We start from the raw sequence: 17,181 nt of genomic DNA, 5'->3' as shown, positions 1-17,181 counted from the left end.
ACGTTTTCAATTTATATAACATACGTACCGCTTAACAGAAGCGTTGGATAGAAACTGCCCAAAGCCAGCTGGATCGCATTCCTTTCAAGTTCGCAAATCGCTGAAATTACAAACCCTAGAAACAAGAAGAAAAACATAAGTAAGTTCCGTTAACTTATCTTAAGGAAAAATCGATCAATATGTTTCGTAAGACAGACGATGTTGAAATAGAAAATGAAATACAAGAACGATTTTAAGACGCGAATAATCCTCTCAGGCTAGGCTTTATAAACTTATTTTTATTTGAGTAAATAGCGACTAAAATTTGTTCAAATTTACCTTTAATCCTTGTCTAATAGTCATAAATATCGAATGTTTTATTTTAATAATATAATGCTCGTAGAAAGTAATAAATCTTGGAATGAAACGCCTGCACGAGTCAGCGTTAACCCAGCTTTTGTTATCCGATGGCTGATCTTTGTACACAGAAATTTCAAGGATTAATCGTGCACTTCGAACTCACCGAAGCACATGCCACAAAGGCCCTGAAGAATCGTCAATACGATCACCCAGCCGAGTTGTCCTTGACATTCGACATCAAAGACAGCGAGCATGAAGATGAGTACCAATGCAGTTTGTCCGCACATCACCACGAATTGCGTAATCACATGAGAGAAAAGAACCTCTGCCGGTGTAACTCCAGCTACCCAGCTTCTATCCAAAAGACCCTCCATTCTCTCGATGATCAGAACGGAAGAAGTGAGAGCCACAGCCAAGAAGAAGACAATACTGCGAGAAAAGTATTCTAACGACGATGCTGACGATAAAATTAACAACGTGGTATATTGATTTTTACTCACGTTAAAATTACTCCTGGTGCTACGAAATCGGTGAAACTGGGTTCTTTAGTGCCGTAAATTGGATCCTTAAACTGAATCGGTACGTCGCCTAGCTTTGTGTTCTGTTTGCAGGATGATAGAAGATCTTTGGCAAAGTCTCTGTACGAATATTGAAATTCTCTGGCTAACATCAAACCTATTTGTTGATCTGCAATAATAAATTATAGCGATTGGTTACTTAATTGGCCTTAAAATTTGGGGAAATAGAGTTTCTGGCTAGCTATATCTTTCACTTTGTATTTCAGAAGCGATATATCCAAGAGAATTTTGATTAATACAAAATTCACATTGATATAAAGTATAGCTCTTGAAACACGAGTAGTGCTGCATATCGTTGTAATAAAAACTTACTGGACATGTCCAGCCAGACTCTGATCTCGCTTTGATCCAACGTCTCGTCGTCAGCTTCTCTTCCCAAGGCCATTCTCGCAACGAGAGCGTCGGTGAAGTTCTCTGTAAAATACAGAGTTCCCCAAGCGTCTCCATCGCGAACTGCCTCTCTGGCTGATTCCGGATCAGGATAATATTTCTAAAACGTAAATGTTCCTTTTAGTAACTGCGAATTAAAACCATAAAGTCACTCTCTCTATTATATATACACACACATATATATATATCTTACTATCTTTATCATATCTTCGTCCAGAAATTTTAGATATCGACAACTAAGATGCGAAAAGTTACAATCCTCCGTTGTCGGACAAGATTTGTTTCCATAGACCATTTCGTGATTGACTATCGCTATTTGCAAATCTTTTGGATCCCTACCAATTGCCAAACAAAATAGAACTACTTGCATTACCGGCAGCGCAAAGATGAACAGCATCACTCTGTGAATATAAAGGACAGTTTTATTATCTTCATCCAACGAGCAGCAGAATATAACGTTGTCTTTATCCCGTGTAACGCAACAATAGCTTACCCCACGTTCCTCCACATGCGCAAAAAGTTCTTCTGCAATAACGCTTTCATTTTGCCACTGTTCGTTATACCGTAGCACTCGCTTATGTCGGAGCAATCGTTAACGAACGACGAGTTCTTCGTTCCCGACAGCGGCCTTCCGTTTATCTATTTCACAGAAAAAAAAAGAAGACACGCGATTCAAGGAAGTTGAAGGAAGACTCGCTTCGTATATCGCAGATACCGTAGACAAGCAGAAGTGCTCTTACATCGTAGTGGTTCCCGATACCATTCGTCGAGTCATGAATGAGGATCTCTTTGCTTTGGTGGAAGTTCAAGCCAACGACGCCCGACTCTTCCGTCACGTACACCGGCTCGTTCTTCTTGCCCCAGTTCAAAGATGCCTGCAAAGATACGCGATCAAGATTAGCTCTCTGTGCGTTTTCCGTGAAATTCGAAGGCCCTAAGTTTAAACCTAAAAGTTTAAGTCTAACTTTTAAAGTTTTCTTTCCTCGTATAGCAAATAGTTTAGGCGATACGAGGAATAATATTTCAGCAACGTACGATCTGCTCTTTCTTACCAGACTAATATTATTCGTGATATTTAATTCTGCCGGCGGTTGGCTGTTTTGTCCTTCCTGTCGCGATAGTTTCAGGAAAGCTTCTTCGAGGGAAGTGCAGTTGAACATCGTGAGGAGAGCCCTGGGCGATTCCTCGGCTAGCAAGCGACCGCTCCTCATCAGTCCGATCTGTTGACAGAGAATTTTTACGGATACTCGTGTAAAGTCGAATTTTCTCGAAATGCACAATCACTTGCGATTTTCATTAACAGAGTCTGTGCATTCTCTGAAAATTCGAATATGCAAAGATGTACAAAATTCGTGATATTCGTGAAAAATGTAGATTTACGTAAACGTACTATTTATCGAACGATTTAATTGTTCCCGCGACACTCGTCTAATTTCCTCGATTTTACTTCGCCTCCTACGTATTATTGCTATGTTTATTTATTATATTTTATATTTGGTAATCGCAGCGTTTCGATTGAATTTCTTTTTTTCAGGGTAAAGAGTTACGTAAAGCTATTCAAACGACAAAAGTCTTAGAACTTGCTATAATTATCATTGCAAATGATTTCTTTGAAATTGTTTACTCGAACAGCGGCAATAGGACATTTTATAGAATTTATAGAACTTTGATAAATCTTCGTGGATTTTTCTTCTTCGCATAAATTATAATCGAGGTCATAAAGCTATTTGTAATAGAATATTTTTTAACGATGCCGAGAGACGTAAAATCAGCGATCAAAGGATATCGAAAACAAATAGGCTTGTAATTTACATAATATCTAAACGAATCAGTTATTAATTAAGTAGCCATTGGGTGGACGTCGTAATACGTCAATTGTTTCTTCATCCTTATAGAAATAATTGGAGAATTTTTTAAGAACACACAAACTACAAAACATCAATTATAAAATTCAACGTTTTTAAATAATTATACGGAAATTAATTTCAAATTACACTCTCAAGTTTCCAAAGCATATTTTCCGTTTTCCGCGAGTCTCTTCTTTCCCCTCAATTTCCTCGATTTCTAAGAATTATTACTTTAGCAGAATTTTAATTTTACAAATTAATTAATTTTACTAGTTTAGGTTTCCGTAAAATTGTCTTCTCCCCTTTCCTTTTTTTTCACTCAAAAGCGCGTCGTACGATCGTCGAAAGGAAACCGGAGGATCGCGCAATTTCAATACGCGATCGTTATCGTAATCGTCGGACGATTTTGTTTAGCAACGACTCCAGTTGAATCGCGTTTCGTATGCATCGATATCGTGCTCCGAATATTTTTATTACGTAGCAACGATCGTATTACGTAAGTTTCGACGTACAGTGTGCGCCTGTCGGGCCTCCTCGATGTAGTGCGTGGTTATGATGACGGTCTTGAAACCATCCTTCGTGATTTGGACCAAGTGGTTCCAGATGCTGCAACAGAGAACACGTAGAGAGTCGCAAGAATCGTAATACGTGACACGAGTACAAAAGAATTTTAGCGATCGAATCGTTTTGTAGGATCTTAATAATGGAACCTATTTTCTAAAAACCAACTTCTACGCTCTTCTGCTATCAGAAGAATATCGATTAATTGTTAAACCTTGACGCTCCAAGTTGCGTCTCTCAAGCACCACCGATGCGCGGTGTTCTGCTCCAAATGTATTTTTGGGTCGTTATCGGTAATTGTTTACAAATAAAAAAATAATAATAATAATAATAATACTCCTCGGTGAGTACTGTGAGACCTGTGAACGCAAAAACCTGTGAATGTTTTAAAAAATTCCACAGATTACTCAATTATAATTAATATAAATATCGTAATCAAAATTATATTACTTCCGAGATGAATAAATAAGATCGTTTGGAATGACTTTGATATTATTATTTACTGTTGAAGTGATCGATACTTCTGAGAAAACTCTACATCTGGTCTTCGGCTTTCACAAGGCGCCGATGTCGTCTATAGCGCATAGACAAAAGAATGCGTCGACGACAGACGATAAGCGGCACACGTGCGACGTTTTTTTCGGCGTTCCTTTAGTCATAGGGTAACACTGCTAGCGTGCGGATCTGGACCAGCTTACATATATATTCCTACTTGTATTTACACTTCTATATTAAATTATATTTTCTACCTTACAATCTATCCACACGTTTCTTTGTTCACACATCTAATAACCTCAACATTTACAGGTCGTGGTAGCGTTTAAAGTCCGACGCTTAAAAACTTGCAAGTCGAGGTACGATGAGAATAAGTTGGAGTTGCAGCACGATATTCGGAATTAAAAATCGAAGCGTTAAGGGTTAACTATCTTATCCAATTACGATTGTAACTAATTATCTGATAATTAGTTTATCGATTTACAAATACAACCGATTATCCGATAGTTTATTCAATTAGAACTATAAGCGATCGTTTGATAATTACTTTGTTTAATTGTAATTACTCGGTTATTTGTCTTTCTTCGTTCCATTATTTTACGTTAGAAAATGATCGACGTTCGCTTCGTCAGAGAAGCGAAGGAAACTTTCGGTGAGTTGGACCAAATTTCAGCGTACGTTTTACGAAGCCACCGAGAGAATTAATTCGCCGATTAATCAAGCTACTACGTTCGTACGAGAAAGCGCGGAAGAGGATCTCTTCTCCGTCGTTCGTTACTCGAATTTCGAGAAACTTGAATTTCGCGAAGAGCTCGTAAATGTCAGCGACGACGAGCATTCCTGGTGATCCAGGGAAACGACGCTCGCCTTGCGGCCGAGCATAATCGCTTCTCGAACTTTCTCGCCGCTAATTAGTCCTTCTATTTGTCGTCGTTTGCTGTTCTAGCGGAAAAAGAACAGGCAGATCGGACGAAACTATCGGAAGATGCGAGCAACGCGAACGTTAACGGTAGTTGGCCCGAGGTCTTTTTCTCTAAACGAGGTGATTGACTCGAACGGCGCATCTGCTGGAAATTTACGAGCATCTTCGTCGAACTTTAAGCTTCCGCGAAAGATTTGTTCGTACAAGAATGAGGTACGATAAATTACGACGACAGTGGAGAAGATTTAGTCGACGTGGTGCGTCGATAAGTTTCAGTTTCTATCGACGGACTAATCATCCGCTCTTTGTTTAAATAAATGCTCTACCTTAAACGTTGACTCTTTGAAATGAAACTACGTATTTTTGTTCATCGTCGTGGATACGTAGTTTCGTTTGTCGAAATTCCTAAGGATTCAAAGTTGACCGTAGAATACAAATTTTCCATTAAGATTAGAAATCTTGATCCACGATCGTCTCTATCTTTCCGAGCAGAACGAATCACTGGTAAATCTGCAATGCGATTATGCATTGCAAAAATTCCATGTAATCCGTGTCGTCGCAACGTGCAGGAAAGCGGTCGATCGTGGTTCGCTTCGATTTCCTATTTTTTTTTTTTTTAACAGATTAGCAACGTCGTTAAGTTCATTATGCTCGTATGTGCATAGATTGCGAAATTTTTGGAGTTTCGACACGCGAAAACCTCGAAGTAGATTAACGCGTTCCCGCGTTTCAGCGCTTCGATCGTAAATAAATTCTACCTGTTGTAAACAAGTTTACCAGTGCTTAAGCGAATGATGAATTATTAATTAGAAGCAACATTTAGCACTCTTCCGAGAAAGAAAAGTTTCTCGAGTAAGGAAACATTTCCAAAAAGCCATGGCAACGACGACTCTAATTTGTTATAGCGTTTTGACTTTCAAGAATAAATTTAATCAACTGATGTATAACGTTGCATCTAGTTACGATCTCTCGGAAGAAGAAAATCGTTGCGCTACGACTTATCCGCGATTTTCTATAGCATTTTGATTTTCAAGAACAAATTTGATCAACTGACGTATAACGTTGCATCTAGCAACGATCATTCGGAAGAAAATCGTTGCGCTACGGCCATTTGGAAGAAAATCGTTGCGCTACGACCATTTGGAAGAAAATCGTTGCGCTACGACCATTTGGAAGAAAATCGTTGCGCTACGACTTATCCGCGATTTTCTATAGTGTTTTGACTTTCAAGAATAAATTTAATCAACTGTCGTATAACGTTGCATCTAGCTACGATCCTTCGGAAGAAGAAAATCGTTGCGCTACGATCATTTGAAAGAAAATCGTTGCGCTACGCTTTATCCGCGATTTTCTATAGTGTTTTGACTTTCAAGAATAAATTTAATCAACCGATGTATAACGTTGCATCTAGTAACGATCACTCGGAAGAAGAAACTCGTTGCGCTACGACCATTTGGAAGAAAATCGTTGCGCTACGACTTATCCGCGATTTTCTATAGTGTTTTGACTTTCAAGAATAAATTTAATCAACTGATGTATAACGTTGCATCTAGCAACGATCATTCGGAAGAAGAAAATCGCTGCGCTACGACTTATCCGCGATTTTCTAATTAAAATTCATCGTGCCAGAGGTAATTAATTGCCTGGATACGTTCTATTCTTAAAGATATCGGCTTAGTTAAAAATTAATCTAATTCGGTCACGATATATCACTGTGTCGTACGTAGCTGTGGCGATTATGAAAAATAAACGCATTATCGTTTCGCTGGATCGTAATGTCATAACCAAAGAAAAGAGCAAAGAACGATAGCGTAATTTTATAGCAAAATTTTACAACGAAAGCGAATCCTTTCAGCCCGGAGCTAACAAGATCATGCAACATAGTTTCACGTATACGAAAGTATATCGAGCATCGTAAAATATCGCTGAGAATGTAAATTACGAATATGGTCGATGTTGGTGAGAGCGGTGGTCAGTAGTAAAACGAAGCCAGCGTACTTTTCCACGTTCTTAGCGATGGTAATTGAAAAGCGGCCTGTCACCGTCATTTCATAACGCGAACGAAATTCGTTTGCCTCGACGGAATCGTTTCTCTGCTCTTTAATGTTCCTTTCTGGACGTTTATCGCTACAGCCGACGGCTTCTTGGCAGACCATGACGCGCCGTGAATTTTCCTCGTTAACTCAGCGAGGACTTGAGCAACGAAACAACGTATAAAAGTTGCTTAAACGTAACATCGTGCGAGAAACGTAAATACGATGCTTTATACGTTAGTTTATCGAGACAGAAAAATATATCGGAATAGCAGATATTTATCAGATATTTATCAATTGACTATGATTCTAATTATTTACTCTTATTTAATAACAATTATTACCACGAATTAGTTTATCACAGCGGTAGAAACACTTGAATTTCTTTAACACATCGATGCAACGTTTTATTTGTCTTGTCATCTTTTTTAGTCGGTTAACGTTGTCGAATATATTTCGCGCTGCTACTTTTTCCTCCAACCAAGTCGAACAATTTTACAAAATTTGAAGAAATTGAAGTACTCTGCATCGTTGTGAGATCTTTTTCGAATTACACGAACCGTTCTTGTACGTCCAATTCGCGTAACGAGCTTCTCCGACGCAACTATCGTTCTATATTAAATTTAAATTCCAAAAAAGCGGAGAATTATCCTGGAAAACGATACAGAAAAGTTCACGCGTGTCTACATTAATCCTTTTAAAGCGTCTACAAATCGTTACGCGCTAATAGAAATGTTCGTTCGGCTGGATATTGTACGCGGTTTAAGAAGCCTGATCTCCCGAGAGGACAGATATTTAAGGAGATTGCGTGGAAATTAGTTCCAGGGGCGCTTTAACAGTTTCATCTTTGCCGTGGCAATTGGCACGTGGAAACAAAAGGTCGTTCAGATGCAAAAGTCCGCGTTCAGTCACCTTCGCTTCTAATTTCGGCCAGGCAAACGGTACTTTCACTTAAAAGTGAATCCTAGAAACGTATCTGGCAACGTTACAGCTCTCCTGTTACGCTCTATATACTCTTGCTGTTGCACCCTAACCGACGAGGATAAAATTCCTGTCTATTCCCCGGTCCTTCCACCCATTTCGACCTTCCGAGACTTTTGCCGTTCAGGGAATTTCCAGACGCGCGAATCTGGTTTTACCGGGTATCGCCTGACTTTTATTCGTCACTGGGTCTTTGGCCTTGGATATCTTCGGGTCGAAAGCTCAGTTTAGCGATCGGTAGATTTTTACGAATTCATTTTCACGAGTTTGAATGCGCGCCGTGTGCAAAGATATTTTTAACACGAATTTGATATATCTGTATATAATATTATAAATTTGACGTATTTGATACGTATAAATATTTAACTCTCTGTAATCTCTATAATTTTCTATGGAAGTTGTACCTTTTGAATTACATTCTCAAAAATATGAACTTGTACAAAGATCGGTAGAGCATAGATTATGCGCGATCACCTAAACGACCTCCTACTGTACCTTATGGCAGTGATTACTATGGCAGTGCTCGGAACGGATGTACAAGACCTGCGAGGCGAGCCTTGGCTATTGGATTTGATTTGAATTCGCAAATACGCGATGTACTTGATCCCGTTACTGATACAGATTATGAAACAATCGTCTAAGTATAGTAGCCCTGGTAACGGTATTCGGAACGAGCGTTCGAATCCTGCGAAGCGAACCTCGATTGCCGGATTCTTGATATAAATTATGGACTTGCGTTCAAACGAACGGATCCACTCAAATCCTCTCTCGATATACGCCGAGAGGAACGAGTTTTCGATGGACGTCTTCTTCCGATTTAGTTCGTACGTCGTCGGATACCCACCTTTGTCGCAAAAGTGGATCCACACCTACTGTTGGCTCATCGAGGATCAAGAGCTCGGGGTCGTGCATCAGAGCAACGGCGAAGGATACTCGACGCTGTTGGCCACCGCTGTAATCAGAAAACAATTCCGTCGTTAGGAAATGGAAAGTTGGACGATTTCGTAAGTGTCGACTTTAAACGTAAGGAAAATGAAAGACATCGTTGAACCGATCCGAAACTGGTGACGCATCGTGTGCGTCGTGTAAAGGAATTGTTCGTATTTGCGTTGTTATTATCGGAGAAACGAGAGTATAAAACGTCGAGGAGATGGTATGAGCTTTCAAAGGAAGAAAACAGAATCGGTAGTTTACAAGCAGGATTACAGACGATAATGACAATGAAATTCGTTACCCTTAACTCGTTTATTCGCCAAACCGTAGATAAGTTTCTTCCAAATTGATAGATTACCTCGATCGACTCTAGTCAAGTTCTTTTGATTCAAATACGACGATATTTGGAAACGAGTAACGCTTCTATCAAGCATCGTGGATCAAGTGCTTTGGCGCTAAAGTTTCAAAGATCGTAGAAAACCAAGCTGGTCGTTTAGATAATCGTTTGGATCCGTGAACAGTCGATGTGTCGATCGAAATTAATTACACTTACCTGAGATTCTTCACCAATCGGTTCTGCGTGGGTAGGTCCAGGAATTGCAAGAGGAATCGAAGTCTCTCTTGAATCTCCTCGGTGCACATACCGAATATCCAACCAAAGTACATCATGGTTTCTCGAATACTGAATTCACCGTAGAGAGCAATCTCCTGCGGCATATAGCCGACTCTTCTTCCAGGAACTCCTGATCCTTTGGTGCCTGGCTTACCACCGAGAACCCAAATCTCTCCGGCGTTCAATTTTCTTCGACCAACGATGCAAGAGAGCAGCGTGGTTTTCCCGCATCCGCTGGCACCGAGGAGTCCGTAACTGATTCGGAGAAACAGGAGGACGAAAGGTATAAATAGGAATCAGATCGAAGGAAAAATTACGAGTTTGATAAGTTTCTTCGTACGCGTCTATAGGAAGCTTCAAAATGGAAACGTGCGTGAGATGTACGTAACGCGAAGAGATATGCGACATACGCAAATTATAGTCCATTGCGTAAACATCCGCATTGTAATTACGATAAAAAACGCGTTTTATTTGTTTTTTAGTTCTTTACACGAGTTCAGCCAATAGCAAAGTCTTTCGAAGATTCTCGTTTCTTGGAATCACCGTAAAAACGTACGCTTATCTGTTTCGCAAACAGATCGATTTGCCATGAGAAGACGCGTCATTGGAAGAGTCGCCAAGACGTACGGTACGGCTTTGTCCAAGAGACAAGCGAGATCGGCGTGACGATTTCTTAGGCGAGTTGGTTCGCGTAATCGGCCGCCAGTTACGTGCTCCCTTGGCATAAAGGCCGATATTCGTAATAGCAGCCAAGATAATGGCCAGCGTGCGTAATGAAATTACGCAACGACGATTTCGCGAATTTGTTTTATCCCGGAAACTTTGAACTCGATTAGAAATTCTCGCTCGAGTTTCCGTATACAAATAGAATTCTCTACTGGAGCGGAACCAATTTTACTCCGAAGAGAACGGCACGAGGAACGTCGAACGTTAACGAGAGATGGTCACGTTCCGTTGATTATCTTTGGCCGTTGCTTTCTAAGAAACCTGCCTTTCTTTTAAGACGCTTCTCTAACAAATTCATTCTTCGCCGGTTTGCTCTCAGAATTTTTCCTACATCTAGCGAAAAATTCGCTCCGTCGATCGTCCAACTTGTCTGCATCGATCTGGACAAGAAAACGTGGAAAATAACCAGACGCGATTCGGTTTATCGTTCGATAATAACTCGTAAACTGTGTATAGTGGCGCGAACTGCGAATAGAAGGAATTTTATAGTTTATATATTCATAAATCGCGATATGAAATTCTATGAGTCGAGGTTGCACCGATTTCGTCACAGTTGCAGCGATCAACGCAATCAAGGATTACCTGTTACTAGTCTTTTTTTGCCTAGTTTGTCAGCTCGATGAATAAATAATTCAGTATCGTATGGTGCGTCGAGTGTGCAAAAGATTTTCTAATATCGATAAGTTCTACCTATCGCTCGTAGTATCCCGATCGCTTTCACCGACGATTCGAACCGACGATCACGCCTTTAGGAAATGAGATCGACTTTGAACGCGTAGGCAGATAAGAACGAAAGCTCATTGTTCGGTGAAATTATTTGTAAAATTGCCGCGATCGTTTACAGGTGTACGCTGTAATTTCGAGGAAGCTATCTAAGTTCCAAGTGAACGTTTTTTAAAACGTCAGATACTTTGTTTTTCTTACAACGTTTTCTTTGTTCTTACTTACATGGATCCTTTGGGTACGGTCATGTTGAGATTTTGCAGGATGTGGTTCGGATTTTTACTGTTTCCGTAGCTTTTGAAGGCGTTTCTTACGCTCACTGCCTGCTGTCGGTTCCACGCCGGATTGTTCAAGCCTGGCGTGGCCAATGCCGGATTCGGTGGTATCGTCATGTCCACGCCGGTGTCCGTATTGTTCTGCATATTGTTCGCGTTTATTAGACCACCGTCACCTCCCGCTGTCGCGTCACTGAAATAAGAAAGAAGACGAAATTTTTGATAATCTGTCGCATACATTTTTTTCTAACTTATTTATTTTATTATTTGTTTATCGTACTCTCGCTTTCCAATTTTACCAATTGCGTATAATTGAGACTAACGTAACGATGAATTAAACATAACGCAAAGCTCCACTTTGCTTGGACGAAGATAAACGACGAATCAAAAATATCTCTCGGTAAAGTAAAGTTCCTCCGAGTTTCTATTCTCAACATTTCTCGTATGTCTTCTAAATTTACGGTAACGATTCTTTGATTATTTTCAATATTTTCATGTCCGTTTAGATTTGCTGCATTCGAAGAAACAAATTAATCGTTTATAATGATGCAAGTAACGCAGGTGAAAAAGTATGTATTTTAAAGGCGATAGCACGCAAATCGGAGCATTTATGACGCAAATCATACTAATTGTGCATGACGGATGAAACCTCGAATTGTTAGCTTATGCGATGACGCGCACCTCAACTTCCGAGCAAAGAAACGTACGAACCAGGGTCCAAAGTTTTTCCACTCAACGTTCTATGCAAATGTATCCACATTTTTGCAAATTATCGTCGCTATTTAATAGTTTCTCGATCGCGTTCCACAAGCAAATTTTCAAACGCTAGATATTTGTACGATTTGCGTCTAACGCGGTGAATATTCCAAAATCAGTTGCGAGGAAGTTGCGTTCGAAGGAAGAGAGCAACGACAAAGTTTAAAGAACGTTGGAACGATACCGAAGTTAGAAGCTTTTGTCGCAGATAACGCAACGATCAACGGCACGAACTTGGCTGACGCAGTTACGTTCGTCTGTTCTCCGAAGAAACGTGAAAAAGCAAAGAAGAGATAGCCGCAACACGGAGTCGACTCTATTTTCCAGTGATTCGCGTAAAGCGACGAAAACCGACTCAAAATCCATCAAAATCAAATCGCTTTTTAAAACTCGCCACAAATCGGTATTCGACTAACGTTCGTAGGATCGAAGTTTTGCACCTCCGAATGCAATTTAGATGCCCGTAGCTGCCTCCTGAATCCTTCGCGCTCTGAATTTTATTTCGATTTCGTTGGTAGCAGCTCGCAACGCTTTGAAGCGTTTTATTCGAAATTTACTTTAACTAAAAAATAAGACGATTTAAATAAATAAAGGAAGAAAGAAATTCGCTTAAATAGCAGTTCTACTCGCACTATTGTTGTATTTTGTGATTCTTAAGCGTATGATATATCTTGAAACAATTTCCACGATGCGATCCTGCTTTTCCTTCGCGCGTTTCACGAAAACAGGTGGACGCGAAAAATGTCCAGTGGGACAGGACAATTTCGAATTGTCAAAAGTGTTCGATTTACGAAAGATCGTGTCGGCACGATTCGTTCGAGATAAAAACGACGCATCGATCGAGCCGCTGTTGCGCGAGAAAAGGAATCTGAACGATCCGAAACTACGAAAATCTGCGATGGATTCGTAATCGAGTCACCTTCGTGTCGTAAAAGCGTCTGCTCGAAAGTGTTCTCGAGGATCGTCTGGGTAATTTATAAAGGAATCATCGAACGCAGAGAAAAGCACGGAACGAGTCACAGGGAAGTCTCGAAGCAAAGAAAAAGACGACTATGTGGCGATTAGTAGGTTCGCCTGCAGATTAATCGGCCATCGAATTACGCGTCTCATTCGTCCGACATTCTATCGCGACGTTCCTCTCCAGTTCGCGATTCTCCTAGGAAAATCTGACGTTTTTCTCAGACAAATTATTCCGCTAGACTGGCCGAGGTTCCGTAATTCATCGTTCGTTGGCAAGAAAAGTCACACGCGAGTTACAACTCGAAAGTAATTCAAAATTGCCAGCTCCGTTTATTCGACGATCTGCTTTGGCATTTTCGCGCTTCGTCCATTTTCGAACAGATTTTAAACAGCGTTAACAACGATCCACCATTCCCGAGTTAAAATATTTTAATTTACCATTTCGAAACATTCGACAGAGTGGAAAAAGTCTTCCGTGCTATTTCTTTTTCCTCGTTCGATTTAAAATATTTCTTCCGTAACAGTTTGTACAACGTAATTTCGCTCGAGAGACAAGAAACAACACGGTAATCTTCGGTATTTAAATATATATCGAGATATGTATAATTTTGTGTGCTATATTAAATTGACCGCGTAGTAGTGACACGCGAAAGTATGTGTGTGCACGGCGGCGTCTCGAAAAACAGACGAATGCGACTGTCCCGTTGGCGGTGTGGTATGGAAGATGGCGAGACAGAGCGGCGAGACGCGTGCAAACGCATATCGACGAAGATCCTGGAAATCGTTTATCGAATAAATCTAAAACTATTTTAATACGAATTCTAAGTGTAACCTTAGCGTTCCTTTGCTTTTATTTCGGCGATTAAGATCCCGAACAATTCTCAAGAAAATACATCTAGAAACATGGGAAAATACAAAGTAGAACGTATTATCTAAGAAGGTTTATTACGCGCAAGTTGCCTTGATAGCAATTGCAAATTACGCGTACCATTCTCTCTTTCAGCAATTCCCTCCGCTTCGAGATTTTCCAAGGAAACTTACGCGTCAAACGACATTTTCCCGTTAAAATCAAATTTGTTAAAAGAGTTAAAAAAGAGTACTCCGGAGGTGGGCGACAGCGACAAAATTGAAACTAAGAGGAATAGACAGCTGGGAGAAGCCGTAAGACGCGAGATCCGCGTTAGATGGCTTACGTGCGTCGCGACAGACTCGGGTCAGTCAGGATCGTTTAGAAAGAGCGAGTAAACTGGCTTACGTAAGAAAGCGGCTTTCTTTTCGCTTACGCTCGCCGGTTCATTGGGCAACGCGTATCGACGTAGATACCTGTTCACCGGCATGCGGCGATAATATGTCGTTTACACCGGCGAAATGTATATAACCCGTTTCTCTGAAACGTATCGCCGACCAAGGCCGTGCAAACATTTCTCCACGATTCCGTTGACGTTTTCTCCGGATTTGCGAGAGATGCTTGCTTCGCGAACCGAGTGCTCGCACAATTTTTCTTCCTTTTACGGTTACGATCGGTTCAGACAGATTCGCACGGACAAAGTTGTTCGTCGTTGAACCAGTGAAATTTTGAATCTTAAAATAGATCAGAGTAAGTTGCACCACATAGTTACGTTTAGAGACAAAGCGTTCTTCCATGGCGTGATAAACCGACGAGAAATTCAGCAGATCGCGCGATCTTGCTTTTTTCATACGGAATAATCGAGCCGTTCCACGTTATTCGATGAAATTTTGCATTTGAGGATAGAAAATAGAAATGAAAACGAGCAGCAGATTTAGTCACATCTGGACACAAAATACTCTTCGATGATGCAACACACTGAGGAAAAATTCCGACTGAACGATCTTGTTACTTACGGGACATGGAATAATTGATTTGTTCGTCGTTGAACCAGTGAAATTTTGAATCTTAAAATAGATCAGAGTAAGTTGCACCATACAGTTACGTTTAGAGACAAAGCGTTCTTCCATGGCGTGATAAACCGACGAGAAATTCAGCAGATCGCGCGATCTTGCTTTTTTCATACGGAATAATCGAGCCGTTCCACGTTATTCGATGAAATTTTGCATTTGAGGATAGAAAATAGAAATGAAAACGAGCAGCAGATTTAGTCACATCTGGACACAAAATACTCTTCGATGATGCAACAAACTGAGGAAAAATTCCGACTGAACGATCTTGTTACTTACGGGACATGGAATAATTGATTTGTTCGTCGTTATTCCATGAAATTTTGGATCATACGACGGATTAAAACGATCGTATTTAGAGACGCGTGCATATACAGACATATACCTTTTATTATTATTTATTTTTTATTATTATCAATCCTTTAAGATCGAAGATGAACGAATATTTGGATACCTTAAGATACAAGTAAACATCGAGAGTTATATTATCGGTTAATAAACGACGAATATATTGGCACTGATAAGAATCGCGTATCGGCACGAAAATCATCGTAAGCGAAGGAGGAATTGAAAATTTTATTCAAATATTGTCACGAGTTAAATAAACGCGTTTTAAGAAAATCGATGCAAGACACCGCGTAAAGAATTTGTTTACAGACTGAGATACATGTTAATCGGATACATTCGACGAATCTTTGATCGACGATTTCGATCGACGATTGACAAGATCGTGGAGATCGCGCGAAGCAAGATCGTATCGCGCACCGCCGCATGCACGAAGATCGCGTAGAAGATACTTTTATAATTGAGAAGAGCACGAGCTTGCACACACGATACGTTTGTTTGTGCGTTTACGCGAAAAAAAGTGTTTGTTTAACCACGCGATGAAAAAAGTATTTACGCATAAATACACGATGAGTCGTAGAATAATAAAGCGATATATAATCTATGTCGATCGTTGCATAACGTTGTTCGACCATGTTTCCTTTAATCTGTAAATCCGTAAACGTGTGATCGTAAAACGATGCCAATCTACTTAGAAACGATCGGCCGTCGAACGGCCAATAAATAAATCAGCGATACGGCTTTCTCGCGAATTTAGTCGATTTCCAATGTGGTTAAATTACGAGAGACGGCCAGCTCGAGGAATTGCACGTGCTGGCGAACGAGGAAAAGCCAACAAACCGTTTCGTAACGTCTCTCGTGAGTAGACATCGACCCGAAGAAGAAAGCAACTGCCGCGAAGACGTTTCTATGACTTTTAGTAGCCTATCTTCGACAGTGACCGATGATCGTCGAAGCAAGCAATGCCGAACGTGCCACTGAAATGTCATCGAACGACAAACAGTGGATACGACACAAGGTAACGCGAAGATGATCGTTCGATGAATACATGTCGCGATGCTTATAAATTCTCGTAATTATCGTAGCATTCCTGACGTTTCTCCAAGTGTCCAGACGTGACTTTGTTACCTTCGCTCTCGAATCGGACCAGTTCATTAACGCACAAACTTCGTTCCGTCTTTATCGGTGAACATTTTTTTACGATAAAAATCTTTTACGTTCACGACGTACGTGCAGAATACGAAAAACGTATTTTTAACAAGATACGCGGATGCTTTGGTACGCGAAATTGGCCGTATTTTGTCAATTCGCATGAAGATCGAAGATCCAGCGATTCTATAGAGACGTTTTTCCTTCCGCGACATAATCGCGGATGCGAGAGTTCTGCGATATATAATGAACGGAAACGAGAAGTAAAAGTCTCACGGACGAGTATAGATGGGTGGTTGAAATCGTTCAAATTTCATAATTCGTCTTTCCTTTGTAAACAAATTGCCTCGTTATTCGAACGACCAACATCGTGAAATTTCTTGTCGGACAGCTACTTTAAGTGACGCAATACGAGATAACGTGGATGATTATTCCAAGAATGCACTCGAGCGATATCACGATACACATGATCGTTCGCAATTATCGTAGCATACCTTTTGTCGGGATGTCGAGACGTGACTTTATTATCCGCATTATGCGCATTGGCTGAAATCGCGCAGGTACACGAACGCTTTCGACGTTTCACGTAACTTCCTTGGAGACGAGAGGAAGTCGACGAGGCGATCCATCGAGGAAAC

The 17,181-nt window shown here is 40.5% G+C and overlaps 1 protein-coding gene across 2 annotated transcripts in view; it reads right to left on the bottom strand.

Moving 5' to 3' along the window:
• The window catches only part of Snu (ABC-type transporter snustorr), a 43,634-nt gene that overhangs the window by 1,741 nt on the left and 24,712 nt on the right, over window positions 1-17,181 (bottom strand). For both annotated transcript variants that reach the window (XM_072010760.1, XM_072010761.1), the window contains exons 2-13: window positions 11,367-11,609; window positions 9,633-9,947; window positions 8,991-9,098; window positions 3,667-3,760; window positions 2,360-2,527; window positions 2,048-2,182; window positions 1,801-1,946; window positions 1,501-1,708; window positions 1,230-1,407; window positions 840-1,026; window positions 503-768; window positions 29-115 (exon numbers count right to left, since the gene is read on the bottom strand). In XM_072010760.1, the coding sequence (XP_071866861.1) occupies window positions 29-115; window positions 503-768; window positions 840-1,026; window positions 1,230-1,407; window positions 1,501-1,708; window positions 1,801-1,946; window positions 2,048-2,182; window positions 2,360-2,527; window positions 3,667-3,760; window positions 8,991-9,098; window positions 9,633-9,947; window positions 11,367-11,609 (2,135 nt within the window). The remainder of the gene's footprint in view (window positions 1-28; window positions 116-502; window positions 769-839; window positions 1,027-1,229; window positions 1,408-1,500; window positions 1,709-1,800; window positions 1,947-2,047; window positions 2,183-2,359; window positions 2,528-3,666; window positions 3,761-8,990; window positions 9,099-9,632; window positions 9,948-11,366; window positions 11,610-17,181) is intronic.

The sequence above is a fragment of the Bombus fervidus genome, chromosome 9, assembly GCF_041682495.2.
Source record: "Bombus fervidus isolate BK054 chromosome 9, iyBomFerv1, whole genome shotgun sequence".
NCBI lineage: Eukaryota > Metazoa > Arthropoda > Insecta > Hymenoptera > Apidae > Bombus > Bombus fervidus.
Note: the sequence above shows the minus strand (reverse complement) of the source record. Positions and strands in the feature narration are given on the sequence as shown.